General features: G+C 39.0%; 2 protein-coding genes and 1 long non-coding RNA gene across 5 annotated transcripts; 2 read left to right on the plus strand and 1 right to left on the minus strand.

Annotated features, from left to right (window-relative positions):
* Positions 1–340: 340 nt before the first annotated feature.
* Positions 341–3,406, plus strand: LOC145132384 (uncharacterized). 3 transcript variants are annotated; one of them, XM_079067138.1, is made up of 5 exons: positions 341–462; positions 660–831; positions 1,263–2,112; positions 2,212–2,331; positions 2,411–3,406. In XM_079067138.1, the coding sequence occupies exons 3-5, from the start codon at positions 1,375–1,377 to the stop codon at positions 3,257–3,259; spliced, it is 1,707 nt and encodes a 568-aa protein (XP_078923264.1). In that variant the 5' UTR covers positions 341–462; positions 660–831; positions 1,263–1,374; the 3' UTR covers positions 3,260–3,406. The 3 variants fall into 3 exon arrangements, with proteins under 3 accessions (XP_078923264.1, XP_078923265.1, XP_078923263.1); XM_079067139.1 differs by having other exon boundaries at positions 670–831; XM_079067137.1 differs by lacking the exon at positions 660–831.
* A 7,018-nt stretch (positions 3,407–10,424) lies between these two features.
* Positions 10,425–11,084, minus strand: LOC145130636 (uncharacterized). The gene has a single exon (XM_079065407.1). The coding sequence runs from the start codon at positions 11,082–11,084 to the stop codon at positions 10,425–10,427; it is 660 nt and encodes a 219-aa protein (XP_078921533.1).
* Positions 11,085–11,271: 187 nt separating this feature from the next.
* Positions 11,272–12,861, plus strand: LOC145133886 (uncharacterized). Its single transcript, XR_013718804.1, has 3 exons — positions 11,272–11,481; positions 11,715–11,775; positions 12,263–12,861. It is a non-coding gene; the product is annotated as an uncharacterized LOC145133886 (long non-coding RNA).
* Positions 12,862–26,807: the final 13,946 nt, after the last annotated feature.

Raw genomic sequence — 26,807 nt, forward strand, 5'->3', positions numbered from 1 at the left:
ATAAATCTGTCTTGTTTTCATCAAACAATAATGATGTGGTATAACTAAAAGACTCATTAAAATAAATTATAAACTTGTTTAAACGATAATTTTATTACTTTTTTTTTCAAACAATCTATATACTATTTTTATTTATCAAAAGTAATAAATTAAAAATATATATAATAATAACTCTAAACATGAGATGATTAATGCAATAAGAAAAAACATGTTCTAAAAAATAGTATTTTTTTTTTTTTTGACTGATAGGGTATTAATAGGAAAAATGAGACAGTAAAAATGTTAAAGGTACCTTACCAGGATATATATATAAGAACTACCTTTAGGGTAAAATCTAAAATGGTACCTGGTAGCCTTACCAGGAGATATAAAAGGTACCCCGTTGGTTCATAATGTCTTCGCGAATCTCGATCGGCCTCATCATCGCCGGATTCTAGTCCTTGTTGCAGCAGTCCTCTTGAGGTTAGCGATTTTAGGTTTTAGCTACTGATTTGTTTTAAATTCTTCGTGTTATCATGTGACTTCATTTGATTATGTGTTTTATGTGTAAATTTAGATAATTTGCGCGTCAATTTCGTTCTCCGTTTCGTTTTTCTGTTCTTATTTGCTTCTCCTGACCGCTAGAATTCGTTTAAATTTTTTGTTGGTTGTGATTTGAGATATAAAAAGTAGATGTAACTTTCTGAACTGCTGCAATGATCTGAATGACGGACGAGGTGTACGCGTTAAAGTGAGAGAGAACGTAGGCTTAAGATGAAAGATCTAAACAGTTATTTGCAGTTTTAGCATATGGAATATATGATCATCAGATCATCTGAATGCATATCCTTGGTAAGTCTTTTGGCATTATATCCTACGATTCGGAACAATCTAGGAAATTAACATCAAAATTTGGGGGAAATCAATTGCTTTGCTTCCAAGTTCCAAGTTTTAAGCATGAGATGGACGTATGTGCATCTAGACTTTAGTGGCCTCCACTCTTCCGATAAGCAGCTAGTCAACTTGAAGTCAACCCTTTCGATTATCATTTGAGTGTATTAATGGAACAATGAGATTAGTCAATTAGAAATATAATCGTATCAAAAGTTCAATATACGTGCGTCATTATGCTTCAAACAATCAGAAATTAATTGCCTTCTGTACATCAAACTGCATATGCATCTGCTTAGCCATCAGTTAGAAATTGGAATTCTATGTATGTTTCTGTTTTTCTTTTGCTTCTGTATATACTGATATATTTCGATGAATCTTCATTGTTGCAGGTTGTCTTTCTTTATGTCTTGTTGTTTTATGCTGATGACATTCTTTCTTAGTGAATAGTTTTGTGGCCCCTTAAAGTTCATATATAAACTGCGATCTTTTGTCTGGAAGACAATGTCATCAGAAAATAATATCGTTCAAAAGAACGAAAGCAATTCACCATTGTTGACCTCAAAAGAGAAAGTCCAAAAGTCTATTAAGCACAGACGTAAACTTGTGAAGAAGTTCTCAACTGAAAAATCTGCACCTATTGAATCCAGCTCACCGTTGTCAATAAAAAAGAAAACCCCAAATTCTTTGAAGGCTAAAAGCAAAATTGTGAAGAAATCTTCTGATAAAAACTCTAAACTTGGTGAATCTAGCTCACCCTTGTTACCCTCGAAAAAGAAAACTATAACTTCTGAAAAGAATAAAGGTAAATTTGTGAATAAAGCCTCTGATGAGAAGCCTATTGCTTCTAGTTCAAAGGAAGCACAGAACTCTGAAAATGTTGAAAAGACGCCTGATAAAGAATCTAAACCAGTAGTAAAAAATACCAAGGAAACTCAAAACTCCCAAAACCCTAAACCTGAAGGTGCAAAAAAGGGGTTTCATCATGAGAGAAATAAAGACACGAAAAAACTTGGAGGATTTATCTTTATGTGCAATGGAAAAACAAAAGGAGATTGTTATCGATACCGTGTGATGGGTGTTCAAGCACACAAGAAAGAGTTAGTGATGGGGATCAAGCCTGGTATGAAGCTGTTTCTCTTTGATTTTGATGTGAAGCTTTTATATGGTATATACACTGCATCTTCACCTGGTGCCATGAAACTTGAACCAGCTGCTTTTGGTGGGGCCTTTCCTCTTCAGGTTCTTTTTCACTTCTACTATTTAAAAAAAAAAAAAAAAAAAAAAAAAAAAACTTACCCACTTCATTTTTGTTTACTGATGAAATTTTAACTGGTACAGGTTCGTTTTGAGGTTTATAAAGACTGTCTTCCACTACCTGAGAGTGTTTTTAAGAAGGCTATTAGGGAGAGTTATGATGAAAGAACTCGCAAGTTCAAGACTGAGTTAACTATCGATCAAGTGAGTCTCTTTTTTCCATTTTATTTCTGTCACATTATCTCTGTTATGTGCTTTTCTAATTTGGTGGGGTTTGTGTTAGGTAAAGAGACTTACAAACTTATTCAAGCCAGCTCCATTGTTACATTCAAATCCACAAAAACCTCCTCTTGTCATACAAGAAAGAAAGTCTCCGCTTTTATTGACCGAACAAGAGTATAGAAGTTACGGTCTTAGAGGCGAAAGGCACCACCACCACCACCACCACAACTTAACCACTGCTCCTCCACCTGATCCTTATAGACCCGGTCCCGGTCAAGAAAGAGAAAGAGAAGCTGCCCGAGATGATCATCCGGTCATCCTTGAACAAGAAAGCATGCAGTTCCTAAACCCAAATATGGTGACCGAACATGATTATCGGGGTTATGGAGTTATGTATGATCCATATAGTAATAGAGCCACCGGTCAAGAAAGAGAAGATGATTCGGGCAGGAGGATCCTACCCGGGCAACAATATAGTAGGAGTTATGGAGTTGGAGGCGATCAGGATAATACCCTTTTTTTAAGTGAAAAGGACTATAGAACATACGGCCTTAAACGTCAACATGAGACTCCAAAGCCAAAAATAGATAAAATTTCCAATCCTCCCCCTGCCCCTGCCCTCCTTGGTTTGTATCAGTCTGAACCATATTTGTGTGAACCAACCTCTAGTTTGGTGGAACGTTATCTGCCTCCGCCACCTCATCCTTCCACCTCTTACCAATATGACAACATCAGTGTGGAAAACAGCGAGGGGCGATTTCGTCAGGAAACATTTTTATCTGATAGAGTAGAAAGGTTATATTCGGTTAATGAGCAGCAACAAAACATTGGTCAGGGTGAATACAGCAGATCTGGTGGAGCTGTTTCTTCTCGATATGCGTTTGTGGGCCCTTCTGTAGTACACCGTTGATTGCAAGTTGCAAAGAAAGGTTTCTTCTTTTGGTTATCTTTCAAATGTTGTCCCAGAATCAAACTTGTTACTGTCTGTATACATTTTACTAAACATTGCTCTACTTGCTTCAAGGGAAAAGTAGCCTATTTATGCTGTTTCAAACAACTTGTTTGTTTATTTATCTTTCAATTTCGGATCTAATGTTTATTTCCATAGGATGGAAATGAAGAGAAAAAACAAAAGGTCTTCGGAGAGGACTTCCTTCTGTGTTATTGCATAATAGTTTTTATAAAGGAAAAGGATGATCTTATTTTTGGCATGTTTGGTGAAAGCTTTCATATTAAACATAATAATATAATATAACTAGTATTTAATTGTTTTATTTTTGGCATGTTTGGGATCAAATGAGGTAGGTGCAAATGGGACCGGGACCCTTTTCAAATGGGCAACGACTTAAATATGGATTAAATGGTGGTCTTTTCAGTGTTTGTTAGAAAACAAATTTGACAAATGACATATCCACCAACGGCTTAGAAAATGGTAACAAGTAAATATAAGTCTGGATTGATATGGGTTAACTTCAGCATATGAGTTATTATGAAAATAATATCGTTGGTAGAATTTTTGAAATAAGATGAGCTATCAAATCACTTTAGACGCCATTTTTTAGAAGCTAATCTAAGGGCTCTCAAGCTAAATTCGGGTTTTGGCGGGTTCAAACTTCAAACGATAGCGATCAAGTTTTCAATCGTCTATACTATGTCGCTTGGGGATCAAGGCAGATAATGATCGGATAACTGATTATTGAAACTAGTAGTTGAAGCACCCGAATTAGATTATAGTACATTGCCATTATTAATAGAGAAATGAAAGTATGCTGCTATTATGAGTAAAAACTAAAGTATTTTGCTCATATTGGTAAAAAAGACTTTAGGATCTTTGTATTTCTATTTGGATTGTATAACTGCCGTTGGTTTGTGTAGTTGTGATTTTGTTACGTATTTTGTGTGTATTAGGGTTGTTAAATGCACAGATACCAAAAAGGAAAGACAAGCTAGAAAAGCTCAGAAAGTTCAATCCTTTGCAAATATTGAAGTAGAGACCATTAAATGATATGGTTATATTAGATATTTTATCTTTTAATATGTTTCAAAATAACTACAATTTTATATATCAACTTAATACAACAATTATTATCTAATAGATAATCTTAACCTCATTATTATTATCAATATATATTTGCCAAACTTTTAACTATATAAAATTATTTTGGACAACGCCAAGATGTTTGTATAGTATTAAATATAGTATAATCAAGATAGTAGAGTTGATTACGTCTTGAGAAAGTGAGCCTCTATACTAACAAAACTATTGCAAGTGGCCCAAACATGTCTTAAGTTTTGATTAATATACAACTCAACTGCTACCATTTGACAATGTATGATAAAATTTGTATATATATATGAACCAACGAAGTTCTTGGAAAATGATTTGTCCACTCACCTGACAAATTATCAAGAAAATATCATAAAATGGCCATCAGTAACATCTTATTCTCTCTAAGTCACTAAACTTCTAATTGTATCTGATTGACCAACGATATATTTTTGGTTTGATTATACCATCGACTTCATCTTTTACTGATGATTACTTGTTCCCTGTCTACATGGACTCTACGTCACATGTTATATCCATGTAATCAATGATATAATAAAACCAAAAAGGAGCTTGTTGGCCAATTTGATAAAATTAAAAGCTTAGCGACTTAAAGTGCAAAAACATGTTATTGGTTGCCATTTTTCATATAGACAAACAATCGGCTATAAAAAGATTATCTCTTTATTATCAAGAAACTTTTACCGGTTGGAAACTGACATAATATTAAAATATAACCTAACAAACATATGTGTACACATATATACACAACATACAAACTTATAATTTTTAGATTATCATGAAAAACTTTTACTCATTTTGAATAAACTATGGTAGTATGGGTATTTAACTTAGTGACAGATAGTTAAAAGAAATTAAGGGTTTTGGACCTATATACAAATTTCATATTAAACGATGTATTGATACTGTGGGTATTCAAGTTCGTGATATTCAAGAAGAGATATCTACGAATGCGTGTAGGCTTTTATGTCATATATGTGTTTAAGAATGCCCCCTTTTCATCCTATTTCTCCCTTCACAAACCCCAAAAGTTTGCTTATGTTCACAAAGTTTTCGGTGCCAACAATGTCTTAAGTTGCTCATGGTATGATGCATTACATACCCTTCATCTTTCATCATCACTAATTTGTACTATACAAGTTTATATATATATATATATATATATATATATATATATATATATATATATATATATATATTAAAGCCCTATTTTCTTCCAAATGTTTATAACTAACTTAGGTGTTGTTTGTGTAGCATCCAATTATCAGGTATCTCCATTTTATCCCTTAACCTATTTGAGTTTGCACATTTTGGTCACATTTAGTTGAGTTTCGCTTTTCATCTCGTACGCTGGGCGTACATGTGGGTACGCGCAGCGTACTCATGTGATCTGATCGCGGAAGCCCTGCTAGTACGTTGGGTGTACGTGAGGTACGACGGGTGTACTAACTCAGCCTCAAAACCCTAATTTTAAGGGTTTTCTCCCCTATTTAAACCACCTTATGCCTCCCTTGGACATTCATTATCAGCCACCTTCCCTCAAAAACCCTAATCTCAAGTTTAAGCCTTGTTTGTGAAAGTTTGGAGCTTATTAGTGACTTTTGGTGCTTATTTGTTGAAGAATAATACCATTGAAGAAAGAGGTGTTGCTTGCAAGCTTATAGATCCATAAACCACTCCTCCTTGTGCATATTTTGAAGGTATAAAGTCTATACCTTGATGTGTTTCCTTTTTTATCTCCATAGATGTGTTTTATGAGCTTTTTGTCCCAAAGTTTGGTCCTTTATGAGTTTGGGACGCTCCAGAGCATATTAGTTGTCCTTTCACGCATGTTAGGTCTTGTAGATTCATAAAAATGGTTGCTTGATGGTCCCTTTCTAGCCATGCAAGAGTTTGGTGGTGATGAGTGTGGATTAAGTTAGAGTTTTAAGGTCCAAGCCCTTTTCAGCCATGCAAAGGCTTAAAGTTTTAGACTTTATGGATTAAGACGTTCTAAGAAGGTCAGATCTGTGTTTGGATGCATGTCTTAATGATAAAGACCATTTTGGTATGGTTTTTGGGGTCAGACGAAGTACGCCCCACATACTTCTGGCTACGCCCAACGTAGCCAGGTGAGACCCCGATCCCGCCGGTTTTTGGAGTACGCCCCACGTAGGAAGAGAGTACGCCCAATATACGCGCTGGGCAGTTGACTTTTATTGACTTTTGGTTAAGATTTAGGGTTTTGGACCATAGGAGGGGCAAAATGGTCTTTTTTCCCTTAAGGGGTTTAGTTGTGGGCCTTGGACTCGCGAGTTGAATAATGGACCTTAATTATTAATTAGGGTTAGCTATTGTGTTATTAGGCGGAGTCCAATTCCGACAGTTCGGGTGCGAGATTTAGTTGTCTTCAGTATCAGGTGAGCTTCCTTCATTGTATATGTGGGTCGAAGGCACCAATGTCGGCCCACTAGTTTATGTTGTAGTATGATGGTTGACTTCGTGACAATTGTCAGTCATGCCTGTGTTTGCTTGATGACTCTGTGATTCTTGGTTATGACGAAAATCTCCTAGCCAATACCTCACATTACGATACGGGGTCATAAATCCTCGAGTGTGTGCATATGCGGTGTCACAAAGATAATATTTATCTGTAAAAATGCAAAAAAATTAATCAAATTTCAAAATAAGATAAAACTATTTAAATAACCATAAACTTATGTAATGGTGGAAACAAGAATGGTGCATGTGGGTTTGTTAATGCTTCTGATAATATTCTAGAATCATGTACTACCCCTTCCCAACCAGCCACAAGAACAGTAAAAATCATGTTGAAGTCATAAACTGCCAATACGTTTTGGTAATAATCGTCTTTTCCCTATCTCTATATAACTTTTGTTTCTTAGCAGGGACAACAACATGTATCAAAATGTCATCAAGTGTACCAACTGCTCATTTGAAAACCCGTCGTAGCCTCTTATTATGTCTCAGAATGTTGAGATTCAGATTAAAAGAAGTTGGTACTATAACGTTTTTTGCGAAAAACATCATTTTGTCAAACACTTCATGAAAAAATTTATGAATTGTTTGCTTTGAGTGTTGAAATATCCGTTTGATAATCACGTAACGTTGGTTACGACCGATCATCATAAAAAACATAGCCATCTTTTCCTCAAACCGATAAATGTTTGCTATCATTCAACGAGTAATTTACTCTAAAATGACAACATAGTCGGACAATGTGTGCATATGTTTGTTAGTTTTTTCTGCATCTTATGTCAATTTCAAGCTAGTAATTTTTATTTTTATTTTATGATAAAGATGTAATATTTTTTTGACCAACTATTTATTTTAATAGAAAATATTATGAATCAATAACAATTTATTTATTATTTAAGTTATTAAGCTTTTAATTGTATCTAATTGAGTAACGAATTTTTTTGGTGTTATTATAGCATCAACTACATGAACATAACCAGTGACATGGAGTTTACATAACAAATTATCACCGGTAAAAGACGAAGTCAATATGATAATAAAATTGAATAAAAACTATTGATAAGTTAAGTTAGATATTAACGATTTAAAAGAACAAATACATGACTATTGGTGCTATTTTATGGCATATTCCCCGAATTATCTCAAGAAATTAGTAAAGTTGATAAAAAAAACTTCATGAAATATACATATTTAGCACCTTATATAAGAATTTTTAACATTTTTTTTATCTTGAAGTGTCCATCCGAAAAATATTATATATCCCACCATGGTTAGATAATAGATTCTTTGAGGGAAAATGACTTATTAAGGTAATTAACTTTTCGGTATGTTCACATCTGGGTAACTATCTTTTTTTTGTACACATCTAGGTAACAAACTTGTTGGAAGTGTTCACATATGACCATTATGACCTGCTATAACAGGTTAAATCCTAGATGTGAACATTTTCAACAAGTTCGTTACCTAAATGTGTACAAAAAAAATAGTTACCCAAATATGAACAAAACCGAAAAGTAAAATTAAATTACACGAATGGTCCCTGTGGTTTGGGGGAATTTGTGTTTTTGGTCCCTAACTTATTTTTTTAACTTGGATGGTCTCTACTGTTTATTTTTGTTGCGCGTTTGGTCATTGTCTTACCTAAAAAGACTATTGTGTCCTTATTAATTTATTTTTAATTAATTTTCTTTTTTATGTATTTATTTTTTACATATTTAAAATAATTAATAGACCCCACATATTTGTATCTCCTCGGATGACCCCTACTGTTTATTTTTTAATTAATTTAGTTTTTTAACTCGGATGATCCCTACTGTTTAATTTTGTTACGAGCTTGGTCTCTGTCTTACCTAAAAACACTATTATGCCCTTATTAATTAATTTTCTTGTTTATGTATTTATTCTTTATATATTTAAGAAAAATTAGTAGACCCCACATATCTGTATCTCCTCACCATCCCATCTCTCATCATCCTCAACTTTTATTTATTTTCCATCTTTAGTGATATCGACGTCTTCATCATCCCTTTTTTTTTCGGTCCTTCAATTCCGTCGAATCAACACCACAACCCACTAAAAATAAAGAGACAGTAGGTTATGGTGTTGGTTCGCCAGAGTTGAAGTACCAAAAAAAGAAGGACGGTGAAGACGTCGATGTTACTAAAGATGGAAAAGAAATAGAAGTTGGGGAGGATGAGAGATGAGATGGTGACCGGTAAGACCCAAATTAAATTTCTCAAATGTGGTTTCAGGTTTACGGTGAGGAGATACAGATATGTGGGGTCTATTAATTTTTTAAAATATATAAAAAATAAATACATAAATAAGAAAATTAATTAAAAAATAAATTAATAAGGGCACAATAGTCTTTTTAGGTAAGACATGGACCAAACGCGCAACAAAAATAAACAGTAGGGACCATCCGAATTAAATTTCTCAAATGTGGTTTGAGGTTTGAGGTTTATGGTGAGGAGATACAGATATGTGTGGTTTATTAATTTTTTTAAATATATAAAAAATAAATACATAAATAAGAAAATTAATTAAAAAATAAATTAATAAGGGCAAAATAGTCTTTTTAGGTAAGACAGAGACCAAACACGTAACACAAATAAACAGTAGGGACCATCCGAGTTAAAAAGTTAAGTTAGGGACCAAAAACACAAATTCTCCCAAACCATAAGGACCATTTGTGTAATTTATTTTTACTTTTCGTTTGGTTTATATTTGGGTAACTATTTTTTTTGTATACATCTAGGTAACGAACTTGTTGAAAGTGTTCACATCTAGGATTTAACCTGCTATAGCAAGTCATAATGGTCATATGTGAACACTTCCAACAAGTTTGTTACTTAGATGTGTACAAAACAAAGATAGTTACCTAGATGTGAACATACCGAAAAGTTAATTAGCTTAATAAGTCATTTTCCCATTCTTTGAAATGACATGATGGATAAGTCCATGCTCTTTACATAAATAAATAAAATAAGTCTTTAAAGTATTTTCAAAGGCAAATCTTTTACTAAAACCAATAATAAATATGTTTTAAATTTTAATCATTAATATATAAATTATACCTTTTACAACGGTGAGCACGGGTAGCTGATACTCACTTTTGGAACCGAATCAACATAAAAAGTATGGGTTTCGAAACCGGAACCGGAACCAAGTTCACTGGTCCGGTTCCGGTTCCTGTTCCTAAAAGTGGGAACCACCAATAAACAATTTCAGTTTTTTTTTGAACAGCGGAATCACATTAAAACGAAATTAGCGAGACGCTAGACAAGTTACAACATACAAACAAGGGAAACAGAAGAATTACACCAGTCAAACCAATTTAAAGAACTAAACCTCCCTCTATATTTCAACCAATTGAAAGAGATTAACTGGATATCATCGGCTGTCTTCATTGGGCTGCTCCTGAACCTTTTGAAAATTAAAACATTTCTAGTCTTCCATATGCTCCATAAAACCGAATATATGAGGGCCCATAACAATCTCTTCCTTTTCTTATTCAACACCAATGTCTTTACAACCCCAACATGTCAGAAACGTTCATAGGAGCAAATTTCAATAACATCGACCAGTGACAGAACCAGCTCCAAACCTTTTTTGCAAAACTACACTTAAAAAACAGATGCTCGACATCTTCCTGTTCAATACCACAGAGCGGGAAAAAATACGATGGCAAAGTCACACCTCTAACAAGAAGGTTATCGGCAACTGGGATCCTATTTAAACATAAACGCCAAACAAAACAATTCAGTTTTAGAGGAGCCCAACCCTCCCAATGAAAAGGAAACGAGTTTGAGACCTCTTCCGCAGTAGCCATCAAGTTCCGCAAATTTTGAACTGTAAAACCACCCGTCTCGTTACCTTTCCAAACCCACGAATCATCTATGCTTGTCAACACCACACCAACAACTTTGTTGTTTAAATCTGATAAAGTTGTTGCCTCTCTTCCTCTCCTTAGATTTCTTGACCACTGCCCATGAATTCCATCTAGACCTCTGTTTTGAATTTTGTTACTAACCATGCAATTTTTCTGCACTTCAATGCGATAAAGTTCCGGAAAAACATCTTTCAACACTAAACCGTCACACCATTTGTCCTTCCCAAAGTAGGTTCTATTTCCCGCTCCAAAACGCTTTACAAACAAGTCTTCCAAGTTAATTCCCCAATGTTTCATATCTTTGTTTAGCTTGGAAATAACAAGCCACACTCCCGGGGAGACTAGCTTTGGCTAATGGCTTGCCATCAATGCAAGAGACATTACCCGCTTGATACCCGTCGGGTATCTGAACTCGGGTCTGCGTCTTATTAATAAAAAAAGGTATTTTTAGTTCTTAAAATATGGATATTTGAAAGCAAATTCTAATGATTAAAGGCTTTCTTTTTGGCAAGGGCTGAAACTTGAAAGTATTGCGTCACACTTTCTCTCATCAGTTCGCTCATCCCAACTCAAACTCCCCAGGTTCCTGCTACAATGAAGATTTGAACTTTTTGAAGCATCGATCCCTTTCCTCCCCCTCCGTCAGAGACACACGGACACAGTATCTCCGACTATGCGTGCACACCTCACTCAGGTACAGCATCTTGATCTTTCTTAATTTTACAAATAAAAATCGATCCATCTGTTCTTTATAACATCTATTCTTTAAGCAATGGCAGGTCTACTTTTTTATATTAAATAGCGTCTACTTTTTGTAAAACAAGAACAGGATCAGAATAATTTTGATTGAAAACAATATTTTTCTTGTTTTGGTATAATTTAAATAAGATAACATTCTGATGGGAAATATTGCCTTTTGGACAGCAGGTGTTGGTTTGCTCAGCGATCAAATGGCAGCAGGTGTTGGTTCATTGAGGTCAAAACTAAGGTTATCTGTTTCCTCATTGCTCCATCATGACATAATGAGAATACCCATTTTGAAACACTACATCTCTTCTTATTCTTCTTGCACTACATCACCATTAGCATTCAATCACACAATCAACACCATTTCCAACTCCATTTCCAACAAAAAAATTATTGTTACTTCCAATACCAGTATATATACAGTTTATTTAATGATATATATTTGATACAAGTGTATTTTTATTGAACAACATATTTTTCTTTATTTATCGATTTAGCTTTATGTAGTTTTCTAATTATAAGTAACAAACAACTTGTTTGAATGACTCATTATGTTCCTTCAAGCCAACCAAACATGACAATGGAATGTAATAATCCATTCCATTACCTTGCTGATTCCTACGGTGTTCATCCCATTCCTTTGTGATTCCATTTCATGATACCATAACCAAACACAGACCTTTAGTTGTCTTGTTTGTTTTCCAAATATTTATTTATTGAATTTCCAGATGTTTTGGGTGATTCAAAAGCAAGACTGGTATGAGCCCGATGTATATCTATACAAAGACTTGATTATTGCTTTATCTAAAAAAATGGAGGAGGCAATGAAGCTATGGGAAAGCATGAAAAAGGAAATTAATTTATATCATGATTCTCAAACATACATAGAAGTGATTCGTGGGTTTTTCAGATTTGGATCTACTGATGATGCTATGAACATCTATGAAGACATGAAACAGTCTCCCGACCCACCAGATGAGTTGCCATTTAGAATCCTACTCAAGGGGCTTCTCCGACATCCCTTAATCCTATTGAGGAATAAAGTCAAAACAAGACTTTGAGGAGATTTTTCCTTATGATTACCCCCCAGAAGAGATATTTGGATTGCGTTGAGGTATCATATTCTCTTTCTTGCATTTTGCTCATAAATTAAATGGAATCAGACTAGCAACAAAGCATCCAGTACTTACGATCCTTATAGACCCGCACCCGGTCAAGAAAGAGAAGCTGCCCGAACAAGAAAGCATGCAGATCAAATGTTATCCCAGAAAAACTTGTTACTTTACTGTTGACAATTACTTAATTACATAACTCTAACATTGCTCTACTTCCTTCAGCTTCATTTTGGAGTTTTTTTATATTATTTGAAGCAACTTATGTTTTTTTTTTTGGATTTAATATTAATTTTCATAGGAGACTTCACATAGGATGGAAGTGTAGAGAAAAAAAGGTCTTCGGAGAGGACTTCCTTCTGTATTATTGCATAATAGTTTTTAAGGTTATATAGAGAGGGCTTATAGAGGATGATCTTTATTTTTGGCGTGTTTCGTTAAAACTTTGATATTAAACATAATGTAACTAATATTTACTAAAAAAGATTACTAAATTTTAATATATTAAGATTACTAAAAATTACTAAATTTTAATAACTAAGATTACTAAAAAAGGAGGTTATATATATTAAATTTTGTTTGTAGCATAATAGTTTTTAAGGTTATATATATATATATATATATATATATATATATATATATATATATATATATATATATATATATATAACTAAGATTACTAAAAAAGGAGGTGCTAATGTGCTATATACTACACAAACAACGCTTTCACATCATGTTCAAGTTACAAGGGCAACTTGGGTCGAGGGAGGGATAATATATGTGTGTCGGGGGATTGTTGGTTCGTAATCACAAATTTAGCCATAAAGGGTAGGTGCATGTCGGAAACCTCATAAAAGAGCTGTGCACTATAACTTAATGGGATACACCACACATTAGTTTGTGTTTGTAGCAAGCAATAACTTTATGTTGTTTCCTTTGTTACTCTGTGGGACCTACCTCCATCAATTTGGGGTGCAAATGGGAACCTTTTCATATATGCTCAAATCTCAAATGGGCAACCAACTTTAGTTGAATAGGGATAAAATGGTAGGGTTTTTTTAATATATAGTATTTGTTTGAACACAAATTTGACAAAATGGATAAACAGAGCGGCTTGGTAAATGGTAACTAAAAATATGAGTTTGGGTTGATATGTGTTAACTTAATAAAAAATTTGAAATAAGACGAGTTAGCAAATCATTTTAGATAACTTTTTGTTAGAACACAAATTTGACAAAATGGACAAATAGAACGGCTTGGTAAATGGTAACTAAAAATATGAAATAAGACGAGTTAGCAAATCATTTTAGATAACTTTTTGTTAGAACACAAATTTGACAAAATGGACAAATAGAACGGCTTGGTAAATGGTAACTAAAAATATGACTTTGGGTTGATATGTGTTTAACTTAATAAAATTTGAAATAAGATGAGTTCGCAAATCATTTTAGACAACTCTTTGTCAGAATACAAATTTGACAAAATGAACAAATAGAGCGGCTTGGTAAATGGTAACTAAAAATATGAGTTTAGGTTGATATGTGTTAACTTAATAAAAATTTGAAATAAGATGAGTTAGCAAATCATTTAGACAACTTTTTTTTAGAAGTTGATCTAAAGGCTCTCAAGATAAATTAGGATTTCGGCAGGTTTAAATGTCAGCGGTCAAGTTTTCAATAGTCTATACTACGTGACTTGGGGATCAAGTCAGATAACGATCAGATAACCGATGATTGAAACTAATAGTTGAAGCAATAAAGTTACTGTTTGTTCAAAACAAGTGATCCTTTGGCAATCCGAATTTCCAAGTTCCAATATAATTGTTTTTTCGATGAAGTGTAGAGTGGAGTGATGTGGGATAATGAAGTTATCCGAGCTGGTGGACTTTCCGAAGTGAAGCAAAGACTGAATGATTGTAGTTTAGTATTGTTTTTGATGAGTTTTATAGGTTACAAAAACAATGTGCTTGCGGAATTTCACTTAACACATAAGGGTACATGCAACCTAAATGATATATGTCATAACACTTTAAAGACAACATACTTTGAACAAAAAAACTAACATGAACCCTAATATAATCAAAACACCAAGTTAGGGTTACATACCTTTTGATTTGTGTAGTGAACAAATCACTTCAATCCCTTGTAGTTATTGATATTGGAAAGCTTAGCACAAAAACGATGATACCTCTAATGGATCACACCCAAACCCTAGAACTAGAAGACAACAGAAGAGAGAGGATGAGCAAGAAAATTTCATGTATAACCCTGTTGGAAGTGAGAACCATGAAATTTGATGCCCAAGGGAAGATATTTATAGCTAGGGGATCTCAAGGATAAACCCTAATTTGAATACTAAAATATTTAGATATAACTATTCAAGTTAGTTATCCTTATCATCTTCAGGAGGTTTCCGAAAACCCAAAAAGCTCTATAAAAACCGTCCACCATGTGGAACCATCTAGAATTGCCTTTCATTGCTCAACTATGAACAATCACAATTCAGCCCTTGCACCTTTAATTAATTTCAATTAATCCTGAATTAATTCAAGATTAATTCTAATTAATAATTAATTAAGTCTTATTGATTTCATATTAATTTATTAATCATATAACATATTAATTTATTAATCACATTATAAAATTAACAAATCAACTATCTATTTTCAAATTAATATATTAATCATATAATATATATTAACAAACAATTTATTAATCATATAATAAACTAATAAGTTTATTCTCTTTCTACAAATTTCATTCTAACGAAGTTCTAGTTATGAAGGCAACCCAAAAGGACTATGCTTCCAATTACAAGTATATACTAATTTAGTTATGAGCTTAGACACCTTAATCCAACATTTTTGTCTTGATGTAATTTGTCTTACTCTACAGTACCGCATGTAGGAGACAAAGTTCAACCACACCGATGTGTCAGGTGGTTGATCTGCAGTTAGCTTTTGTACGATTTTATCATTATGTGATTGGTACCAACTAGAATATAGACATTTAATGACACGCAATGTAACACCGTAATTTTTCAAACAATTTTTCACATTTTTAAAAGCATACTTTCATTCATAGATATTATAAAAATCTCATTGTATCACATATCAATCCATAGAAACACATCCCCAAGATCATAATGTATAAAAATACTCCTCGTGTGTGTACTGATCATGCCGGCGCCTTCCAGCTCGGACCCTCTCCGATGTTGCCACTGGACCTGCACCAGGGGCACCTCCTTGTTCCTCAGAACCTTGATCTTCCGATCCACAATCGCAACTGGCCTCTCAACATAATTCAGGTTCGCATTCAGCTGAATATCTTCCAGTGGCACCACCACCGACTCGTCGGCTATACACTTCCTCAACTGAGACACGTGGAAGGTGTCATGAATCTGGCTCAACTCCGCAGGTAGCTCCAACCGATATGCTACCCTGCCCACCCTCGCGGTCACCCTGAACGGCCCAATATACCGGGGCCCCAGCTTGCCCCTCTTCCTGAATCGAATCACTCCTTTCCAAGGAGACACTTTCAGGAGTACGAAGTCTCCCACCTGGAACTCAAGCTCGGATCGTCGCCTATCCGCATAACTCTTCTGGCGACTCTGAGCCGTCAACAACCTCTGTCTAACCTGTTGTATCTGCTCGGTCGTCTAAAGCACTATCTCAGTACTGCCCATCACGCGCTGTCCTACCTCTCCCCAGCAAATGGGAGTCCGACATCTCCTCCCGTATAACAACTCGAAGGGAGGCATACCAATACTCGAATGGTGGTTGTTGTTATAAGAAAACTCAGCCAACGGCATATACGTGTCCCAACTTCCCCCGAAGTCCAACACACATGCTCGGAGCATGTCCTCGAGCGTCTGAATCGTCTGCTCGCTCTGACCGTCCGTCTGTGGGTGATAAGCGGTGCTGAAATGCAGCCTCGTACCCAACTCCTCATGGAACTTCTTCCAGAACTTGGAAGTGAAACGCACATCTCGGTCTGACACAATCGAGATCGTTACACCGTGTCGCGATACCACTTCCCGCACATACAACTCTGCCAATCTCTCTGCAGAAGAGCTCTCACTGATAGCAAGGAAGTGAGCGTTCTTCGTCGGCCGGTCGACAATCACCCAAATCGCATCGACACCCCTCGCGGTCCTTGGCAATTTGGTGATAAAATCCATGGAAATCTGTTCCCACTTCCACTGGGGAATCTCGAGTGGCTGCAACTTGCCGTGCGGACGCAGGTGCTCAGCTTTAACCCTGCGACAGGTCAAGCACCTCTCAACAAACCATGCTACATCCCTCTTCATACAGGGCTACCAGTAATCTTTCTTCAGATCCAAATACATCTTAGTGGCCCCGAGATGGATCGAGAACCTCGATCGGTGCGCCTCCTCCATCAAAGTGGTGCGCGAACCGCCTGCATACGACACCCAAATCCGACCCTGAAAGGTCATAAGCCCACGGCTATCGGTAACGAACTCAGGTACCTGTCCAATCACCCGCTCTCTCTTGCGGTTCTCCGGTCTCACGGCCTCTGTCTGGGCCTCCCGAATGGTATCCAACCCCGGAGTCATCATTGTCAGCCGCATACAAGTGTCTCGAATCGGGGCACTCTCCGCCCTACGGCTCAGGGCATCAGCTACAACATTAGCTTTGCCCGGGTGGTACAGGATCTCACAATCGTAATCCTTTACCACATCCAACCATCTCCTCTGGCGCATATTCAGGTTGGGCTGATCCATCAAATACTTCAAACTATTGTGGTCCGTGTATATGGTACACCTAACCCCATACAAATAATGGCGCCATATCTTGAGGGCAAACACCACCGCCCCCAACTCCAAATCGTGGGTGGGATACCTCGTCTCATGAGGCTTCAACTGCCTCGATGCGTATGTTATTACGTGCCCTCTCTGCATAAGCACTGCACCCAACCCCGATATAGACGCGTCGCAATATACTACGAAATCCTCCATTCCCTCCGGAAGAGCTAACACCGGGGCTTCGCATAACCTCTGGCGAAGTGTCTCAAACGAGGTCTGCTGCTCTGGACCCCAAGCAAAAGCAGCGCCTTTCCGGGTCAATCTAGTGAGGGGAACGACAATCTTGGAGAAATCCTGAATAAATCTCCGATAGTAGCCAGCCAACCCCAGAAAACTCCTGATCTCGGTGGGGGATTTCGGCACCTCCCAACTCATCACCGCCTCAATCTTGGCCGGATCGACCAATATCCCATTCTGGTTGACGAGGTGTCCTAAGAACTGGACCTATCGTAACCAGAAATCGCACTTGGAGAATTTGGCGTAAAGCCTCTCCGATCTCAGAACTCCGAGGATCTCCCTCAAATGCTCCTCATGCTGCTCTCTGGATCTCGAATACACCAATATGTCATCGATGAACACGATCACCGAACGATCCAACATCGGCCTGCATACTCGGTTCATGAGGTCCATGAACGCTGGCGGTGCGTTGGTGATCCCGAAAGGCATCACCACGAACTCGTAATGCCCATAGCGAGTCCTGAATGCCGTCTTCTGGATATCCTCATCACGCACTCTCATCTGATGATATCCCGACCTCAGGTCAATCTTGGAGAACCAAGACGCTCCCTGTAACTGATCGAATAAATCGTCGATCCTCAATAATGGGTAACGGTTCTTGACCGTTAATTTGTTCAACTCCCGGTAATCAATGCACATCCGGTGTGAACCATCCTTTTTCTTGACAAAAAGGATCGGCGCTCCCCACGGCGAGCTACTCGGCCGAATAAACCCCTTCCCCAGCAGCTCCTGTATCTGTGAGGATAACTCCTGCATCTCTGGTGGCGCAAGGCGATAGGGCGCCTTGGCGATAGGCGCTGCCCCCGGAACCAAATCGATACGGAACTCTACCTGCCTCTCGGGAGGCACTCCCGACAACTCCTCGGGGAAAACGTCTGGGAACTCACGCACTATCGGGACCTCATCGACCGACCTCGGTCTCTCTGCATCTACTCTCGTATCCACCACATAAGCCAAAAACCCACTACAGCCCTACTGTAGGCTCTGCCTCGCTCTAGCGGCCGAACAAAATGCTGACCCGGAGCGGGTACCCTCGCCGTAAACCGTAAGAACTCCCCCACTCGGGTCTTGTATGGTCACCAACTGTCACTCGCAGTCGATAACCGCTCCAAACCTGCTCAACCAGTCCATGCCCACGATGACACAAACATCTCCCATCGCAATCGGCACCAAATCAATCGGAAACTCAACGCCGGAGATCTCGAGTACACATCCTCAAATCACATCAGTGGCATACACCGCTCTCTCGTCAGCTATGGAAACTCACAAAGGTCGACTCAACACCTCTCGACAGATACTGATGTGCTGACTAAAGGCTAACGACACAAAAGACCGACTCGCACCCGAGTCAAATAACACCAAAGCAGGTACATAACTCACGAGAAATGTACCTACGCATATCATGATATAAGCATAACACCACAAACTCAAAATAAATAGATGAAAGAATACATACCAGCCACAACATCTGGCGCTGCGCGGACCTCCTCCGCTGTCAACTGGAAGGCTCTCCCTCGTGCCTTCGGCGCCTCGGCCTTCACTGGCCGACTCTCTGCAGCTCGAACGGCAGCAGGGGCAGATCCCTGCAACTGCGGACACTCGGCCTTCCGGTGTCCGGTTTGGTTACAGTGAAAACAAACTGCAAATCCCTTGGGGCAATCCTTGGCCATGTGCCCCTCCTTGCCACACTTGTAGCAAGACCCTGCTCTGCAAACCCCCTCGTGACTCTTGCCGCACTTGCCACAAGTGCGGCTCTTCTGGTTCCCTGATCTCGAATCAGCGGGCTTGGCCCGCTTGGCTGCCGGCTGGGACTGTGCCGGTCGCCGATCCCTCGTCTGAGACTCCGCCTCCTCCCTAGCCTGAGTCTCCAGCTCTATCTCCCTCTTCCGAGCATTTGCCTGAAGCTCGGCAAATGTCCGGTACGACGAGTTCGCCACGAACTCGCGGATGTCTCTCCTCAAAATGCTCAAATACCGACTCATGCGTGCCTGCTCGGAAGACACGTGCTCAGGGCAGAACATCGCCCTCTCATGGAACATCCTGGTGATCACAGTAACAGACTCGGTACCCTGCTTGAGGGTCAAGAACTCCTGGGCCAAACGTTCCCTTTCCACCGGGGGAACGTACTCATCACGAAACATAGCGGTGAACCTCTCCCACGTCACCGCGGCAAGCTCTGCAGAATAGTAGTGCGCTGTCACAAACTTCCACCAGTCCTTCGCTCCCAAACGAAGCTGGTTCAGCGCGAACCGAACTCTCCGATGCTCCGGACAAGAACACGTATAGAAGCATCCCTCAATATCAGAAATCCATCTCATCGCAGCGATCGGATCCTGCGTCCCATCAAACTCTGGTGGCTTCGTGTTGCTGAACTCTCGGTACAGCAACGAGTCACCCCCCTGCGGTCTCGCAGCAGCGATGGCTGCGGTGGCTGCAGCAACAACAGCATCAGTAAGAGCAGCGTAACGCTCGTCAAAAGTCTCGATCAGGGTGGTCTTGATAGACCCAAACATCTCTGGTATCTCGGCTCGGATGGCAGCAGCCACCTCCTCATGAATCAACCTACGGATCTCCTCATCGTTGGTACCACTGGTACCACTGCCTCCTGGGTGGTGGCGCGTCCCAACCATGATGTCTCTGAAATACAACATAAAAGAAATCAGAGACTCACTCGAGTATACTCGCACTCGATACCCAACCCTACTTGCTCTTTAGTACCCTAAGGATTCTTACTTGGACTGCTCACCGATCCGGTGTTTCCAGTAGTACGGGCCCTTATACTACCTTCCACAGCGCATCGGTACTCACCCCGAGTCCTCCTCCTAGGATCCCAGATCACAAGTACTCTATATCTCACTAAACTCAGGCTACTCTCCGGTAGACCACTCATAAGCTCCTCGCTGCTACCTACTTACTCTCGAAGTATCTCATAGTAGCAATAACTCCTAGGCTAAGGCATCCCAAATCAGGCCCACTCTAGTCCTAATCATGAATACCTAGCCTACTCTAGCATGCATAACATACCACATAATATCTCATAACACATAATGTAAGGGTATTTTGGGAAATCACCGTTCGGGCGCTGGCTGATCGTACACACCGCTCTGCTCTGCTCTTTTCAAAATCCTTTTACTCTTTTAGAAAAATTTTGTTTTATTTCGAAAAATTCCTTAAATCCTCAGTTTGAGTTCAAATACGCTCGAAGGTGCATCCGAATCCCTCAAACCAAGGCTCTGATACCAACTTGTAACACCGTAATTTTTCAAACAATTTTTCACATTTTTAAAAGCATACTTTCATTCATAGATATTATAAAAATCTCATTGTATCACATATCAATCCATAGAAACACATCCCAAGATCATAATGTATAAAAAAAACTCCTCGTGTGTGTACTGATCATGTCGGCGCCTTCCCGCGATCCTCACTAGTACCTGAAACACATAACACAACACTGTCAGCATAAATGCTTAGTGAGTTACCCAGAATACCACACATAACACATATTAGCCACTCGAGGCTATAACTTTGTGGGCCCACTGGCCCTAACTCTGTGGACCCTCTGGTCCTAACTCTGTGGACCTTCCGGTCCTAACTCTGTAAACTCTGGAATACACACAGCATAAATCACATAGAAATAATGCAGTGCAACACATCACATACATAGCATACAAGATACTCGGTCACATAACTCTACTTACCACTCAAGGTAAAGTATAGTGAGAAGACTCACCTCGGGTAACTCGGTAAACCTCGAACTCTGAAATACTGCACTAGCCTTCGCCTAATCACATAAATAACTACTCTAATTAATACAACTTCTAAAGGCTAGGCCAACCCCTCTCTATAAGTTCTTTAAGAAGGGTAAAAGACCATTCTACCCCTCTAATGGCTCATAAGCCCAAACACTGACTAAACCCTAAAAGTCAACAAAAGTCAACGGTCAACATTGACCGGACTCGTCGAGTGCACTCGTGTGACTCGGCGAGTACATGCATATCCTCTTCGTCCCTGGTCCTCCCTCGACTCTCTGAGTCAACTCTACACTCAACGGGTTATCACGGGGCGCGAATCGCGGGGCAACCCGACTCGACTCGGCGAGTCCACTTATGGACTCGGCGAGTTCCTCCCATGACATCACTCATCTGACCTCCTGAGGTCAGATCTGCTTCTCTAATCTATAGATCTGACTTCCCCATGACCAATAAGCACGTAAAGGTCGAATCTTGCTACACATGCAATGCTCCCAAGGCTTATTTTGGTGAAATCCCTTCTAACATGGCCACCTATGTCCATTTCCTCCATAGAACCACAAAAAGCAGCATGGTTCAGGCTCTCTGGACCTCAAAAGGTCCAGATCTAGAGTTTAGCACTCAATGGGACACTATACACAACTAAACAAGCCACAAAAGAGCATAGAAAACCCTAAATTCAATGCCTTTAAGCAAAACAGGAGGATAGGATCGAATAGCTACCTCAAACTTGAAGATCCAAGCTGAAAACCCACTGAAATGCAATCTTCTTGACCTCCCCTTGCTGGAAACACTTTCTCCTTTGCAAAATCACACCAAAAATGATCAAAAAGGCTCAAACTCTCTCACAACTCGCTCACAATTGCTAGGGTATCTCTCTCTGGACTGGTAGCCGCAAATGGAGGCCATAAAGGCCTTTAAATAGGGCTCAGGCCCTGGGATTTAGGGTTTCTACTCGCCGAGTCCACGCATCGACTCGTCGAGTCCTTCATTAAATCGGGCAAGAATCCGCGATCCTACTCGGCGAGTCTGAGCGCCTACTCGCCGAGTCCCTCCCTAAAATTCAAGATAAATACTTAAAATAAGATACCTGGGAATCCGGATGTTACACGCAAACCATGACACACAGTGATTTACGATACGCAAAAGTATCAAATCAAGAATCATTTTCTCATATTCTCTTTGTTTTTGTTCATACTCATACTTTTAATACAACTTCTGTTATACTGAATACTTTGTTGATTTCTTATCTTCAAGGCTTGACTGGTTTATCCAGACTTGACTAGAAATATTATCAGCCTCCATTGTCGTGTTTATCCTAAGGTTTGAGTTTTTAAACATTGTTCTAAATATCTTGGATATCGTGCATCTTGAGCTCATAATTGGTATTAGAGCCAAAATAGTTGTCCTTTGAATCCATACGAGCAAATTATAGTATATTGAGATTATTGTGGTATCTCAATCATTTCTGTTTCAGGATAAAAGTTCTTCTATATAACACTTTTTCTCAAATATCACACAACAATGGTTGCTCCTAATCAATCTCAACAAATGTATTCAATGCAAATCACAAATAGCATGGGTTTCCCTTCTAGAGCCCCATTGCTAGTTGTGGAAGATTATGATCATTGGAAAGTTAGAATGGAGAGATTCTTGGTTGGAAAAGAAAAAGGTGAAGAAATATGGAGATCTGTGAAAGAAGGTCCTCATGTCCGGGTTAGGAAAATGGTTAGAGATGATGTTGCTACTCGCCTGGGTCAAGACGAACTCATACCTGCACCCCTAACAACCAACGACATCGAGAAGTTCCATGCCTTTCAAATAGCCTTTTTTAAAATGGTGTTTGGTGTTCCGCCGTCTCTCTTTGATTTCGTATCTTCAAGGCTTGACTGGTTTATCCAGACTTGACTAGAAATATTATCAGCCTCCATTGTTGTGTTTATCTCAAGGGTTGAGTTTCTAAACATTGTCCTAAATATCTTGGATATCGTGCATCTTGAGCTCATAATTGGTATTAGAGGCAAAGTGGTTGTCCTTTGAATCCATACGAGCAAATTATAGTACATTGAGATTACTGTGGTATCTCAATCATTTCTGTTTCAGGATAAAAGTCCTTCTATATAACACTTTTTCTCAAATATCACGCAACAATGGTTTCTCCTAATCAATCTCAACAAATGTATTCAATGCAAATCACAAATAGCATGGGTTTCCCTTCTAGAGCCCCATTGCTAGTTGTGGAAGATTATGATCATTGGAAAGTTAGAATGGGGAGATTCTTGGTTGGAAAATAAAAGGGTGAAGAAATTGGAGATCTGTGAAAGAAGGTCCTCATGTCCCGGTTAGGAAAATGGTTAGAGATGATGTTGCTACTCGCATGGGTCAAGACGAACTCATACCTGCACCGCTAACAGCCAACGACATTGAGAAGCTCCATGCCTTTCAAATAGCCTTTTTTTAAATGGTGTTTGGTGTTCCACCATCTCTTTTTTAGCACATCAAGTTATGCAAATCAGCCAATAAGATATGGGACACTCTTCAAGATCTGTTTGAAGGTTTAAAAACATGAAAGACAAGCGTCTAACCTACGTGATGAATGACTTTGACACGTTCACTACAACACTTGGAGAATCTATAGCCTTAGCTTCAAATCAATGCAGAATTTTGAGGGCAACCCAAAAAGGACTTTGCTTCTATTTGCAAGTTTATATAAATTTAGTTATGAGCTTAGACACTTTAATCCATCACTTTTGACTTCCCATGAAACCATGCAGGTTATTTTGGTCCTTTAGGTCATTTTGGTGTATTAAAGTTTAGATTTTGGATGTTTATGTCATTATTATGGATAAAGTTGGAAACTTTATCCGTCTAAACATCATGTTGATTCAGATATGAAGGTTGGAGACTTGTACTTAATGGATTAAGTGAGAAAGATGCATTATTAGTCCCTTGAGACTTAAAGTTTAGATTCTTGGTTGTTTGGACCATCCTAATGGATAAAGTTGGAAACTTTATCCATTATGAAGCTACTAGATACCAGATCTAAAAATTTGGAAGCTTGGCTATAAGGGTTAAGTGCTTAACTCATTAAGTTGTTGGTGTTGGATTAGGTGTCTAAGCCCATAACTATAATTGGTATGTACTTTATTTGATAGTACCATGTATCACAACTAGCATTTTAGGGCTAGGTTTCCGATCCATGTGCAAGATGGTTCCTTGGTGTAACTATGTAACACTATGTGTAGTATAAGTTAATTTCAATACAATACGAATTTATGCATCCAAAATTGTGTTTCTAGTCAAAACTTCCTCGTGTAATCCCAAAACATAACCCAATAAGCTATATTCACTCAGCTTTGGGCATTAACCCAAACTTTCTCGGTCCAAACCTCTTAATGGACCAAAACTTTCTTATTGGGCCCTAATGGACCGATAACCTCTCAACTTGGTTCTTTTAGGCCGAAAACCCATTTTTGGCCCCATTTCGGCCCAAAAGAACCAAGTTGAGAGGTTATCGGCCCATTAGGGCCCAATAAGAAAGTTTTGGTCCATTAATAGGTTTGGACCGAGAAAGCTTGGGTTAATGCCCAAAGCTGAGTGAATATAGCTTATTGGGTTATGTTTTGGGCTTACACGAGGAAGTTTTGACTAGAAACACAATTTTGGGATGTAATTTTTATGAACAAACACAATAGTGTAAACCATGTATGCTGTAGTCTTGAATGTATGATGAAGATGATGATGGCTATGTTTCATTTATATACATTGTTATGACATTACAAGATGAAGTCACCCGCCCCCGGATGTTTCCGCCGTCCCGGTTCGGGGGTGTGACAGATTGGTATCAGAGCATTGTTTATAGTGAACTAGCATATCTAACCATACAAGACATGCCACTATAAATACAATGGGACTAAAACACTCTGAACAAAAATAAGAAACAATTAAAAGTTTTTAGAAGAGTTGGACATTGCGGTTAAACCCAGGCAGTTATGTAATCGTATTTGGGATAAATATAGCCTGATCAACTATATTTATTCAAAATACGACCAACATGTGTTTGGGAGTGATCGGGGTGGACAACGAATCTGAAACCTGTCAACCTAATACCTAAAGGATTGAAGAATCAAACATAAACAAATAAAATACTATAGGAGTATTTTGAAAGTAAGTGAAACCTTTATTATATTCTCTTATATCTCCTTTTTGTGCTTATATTCTCGTACAGACACTATGGCCGGTTTCCATCTTCTCTGAGATCCCTACTTCCCCAACCAGGGGAATGGGGGTTGGCTTGAGGAAGAGCCGGAAGAAGACCCAGAGGAGTTGGAAGTGGAACCCGAAGCACCCGAGGTAGACTTTGAGCAGGAAGAGCTGGATGTTAGTGACGAGGACATCGAGGAGGATGACTCGGGTGCGGAGTCCAAAGTCATCAATCCACCTTACATGGCACGAGTGCCAGCAGAACGGATGGGCCCCAATGGCCCTATGCCACCATGGGCCCACGAGATCTGGAGGTGGAGCAGACAGCAGGGGCTGCGACCACAGTTTGGCATGGACCGGGGATTCTTCGATCTCCGACATGGAGGGCCGGCCGACCGAGCCCTTTCAGTGATGGTCCGGCAGACCCGAGATATTGGGGAGCAGGCCCAGACGACTGCCGCTCAGATGGAGGCGATGAAAGCTGCGGTGGATCGAGCAGAGAGACGGAACCAGGAGATAGTGCGAGACTACCAAGAGAGGCAGGCCGCACTCGAAGCCCAACTGCGTGTCACCGAGCGCCAGTTGGCCAGGCTCCAGGGCGCATCCACTTCGTCATCAGCACCACCGAAGACCTCCCGTCGTGGGTAGGACCCATCCTACCCACCATATGCTCCTGATGTGATTTACTTTTCCTTTTTACTTTGTGTATGTAGGGTTAACCCCTCGATTAAGTGATTACACTACTTGATGGGATTGTTATGCTGTTTGACTTTTATCACAAGTACTGTAGGCCTTATAAAGGCCAAATTTTCACGTAACATGTACTAAACTTTTATCAGGAATGAAACAAGTGTGTGTTTTATTTGTGATGTTGTTATCTGTTATGTTTTCTATTTTCATTATTTCTTGACATTGTATGATTTCACTTATAAGCACAAATCAAATCACCGCAACCGCTAGTCAATAAAGGAAAAAAACAATTATTATGTGATCATCATCCTTCTGTTCCATGACAGAAGATGCCTCGAAGGTACGTTCGTAGAAACAACAACCCACCTCCACCACCGCCGCCTCCACCAGAGATAAACCCTGCTGCATTCCAGGCAGCAGTATCAGCTGCAGTTATTGCAGCGTTTGCTCACATC

This window comes from Lactuca virosa, chromosome 8 (genome assembly GCF_052849685.1).
Source record: "Lactuca virosa cultivar CGN04683 chromosome 8, Lactuca_virosa_CGN04683_v6, whole genome shotgun sequence".
Lineage (NCBI taxonomy): Eukaryota > Viridiplantae > Streptophyta > Magnoliopsida > Asterales > Asteraceae > Lactuca > Lactuca virosa.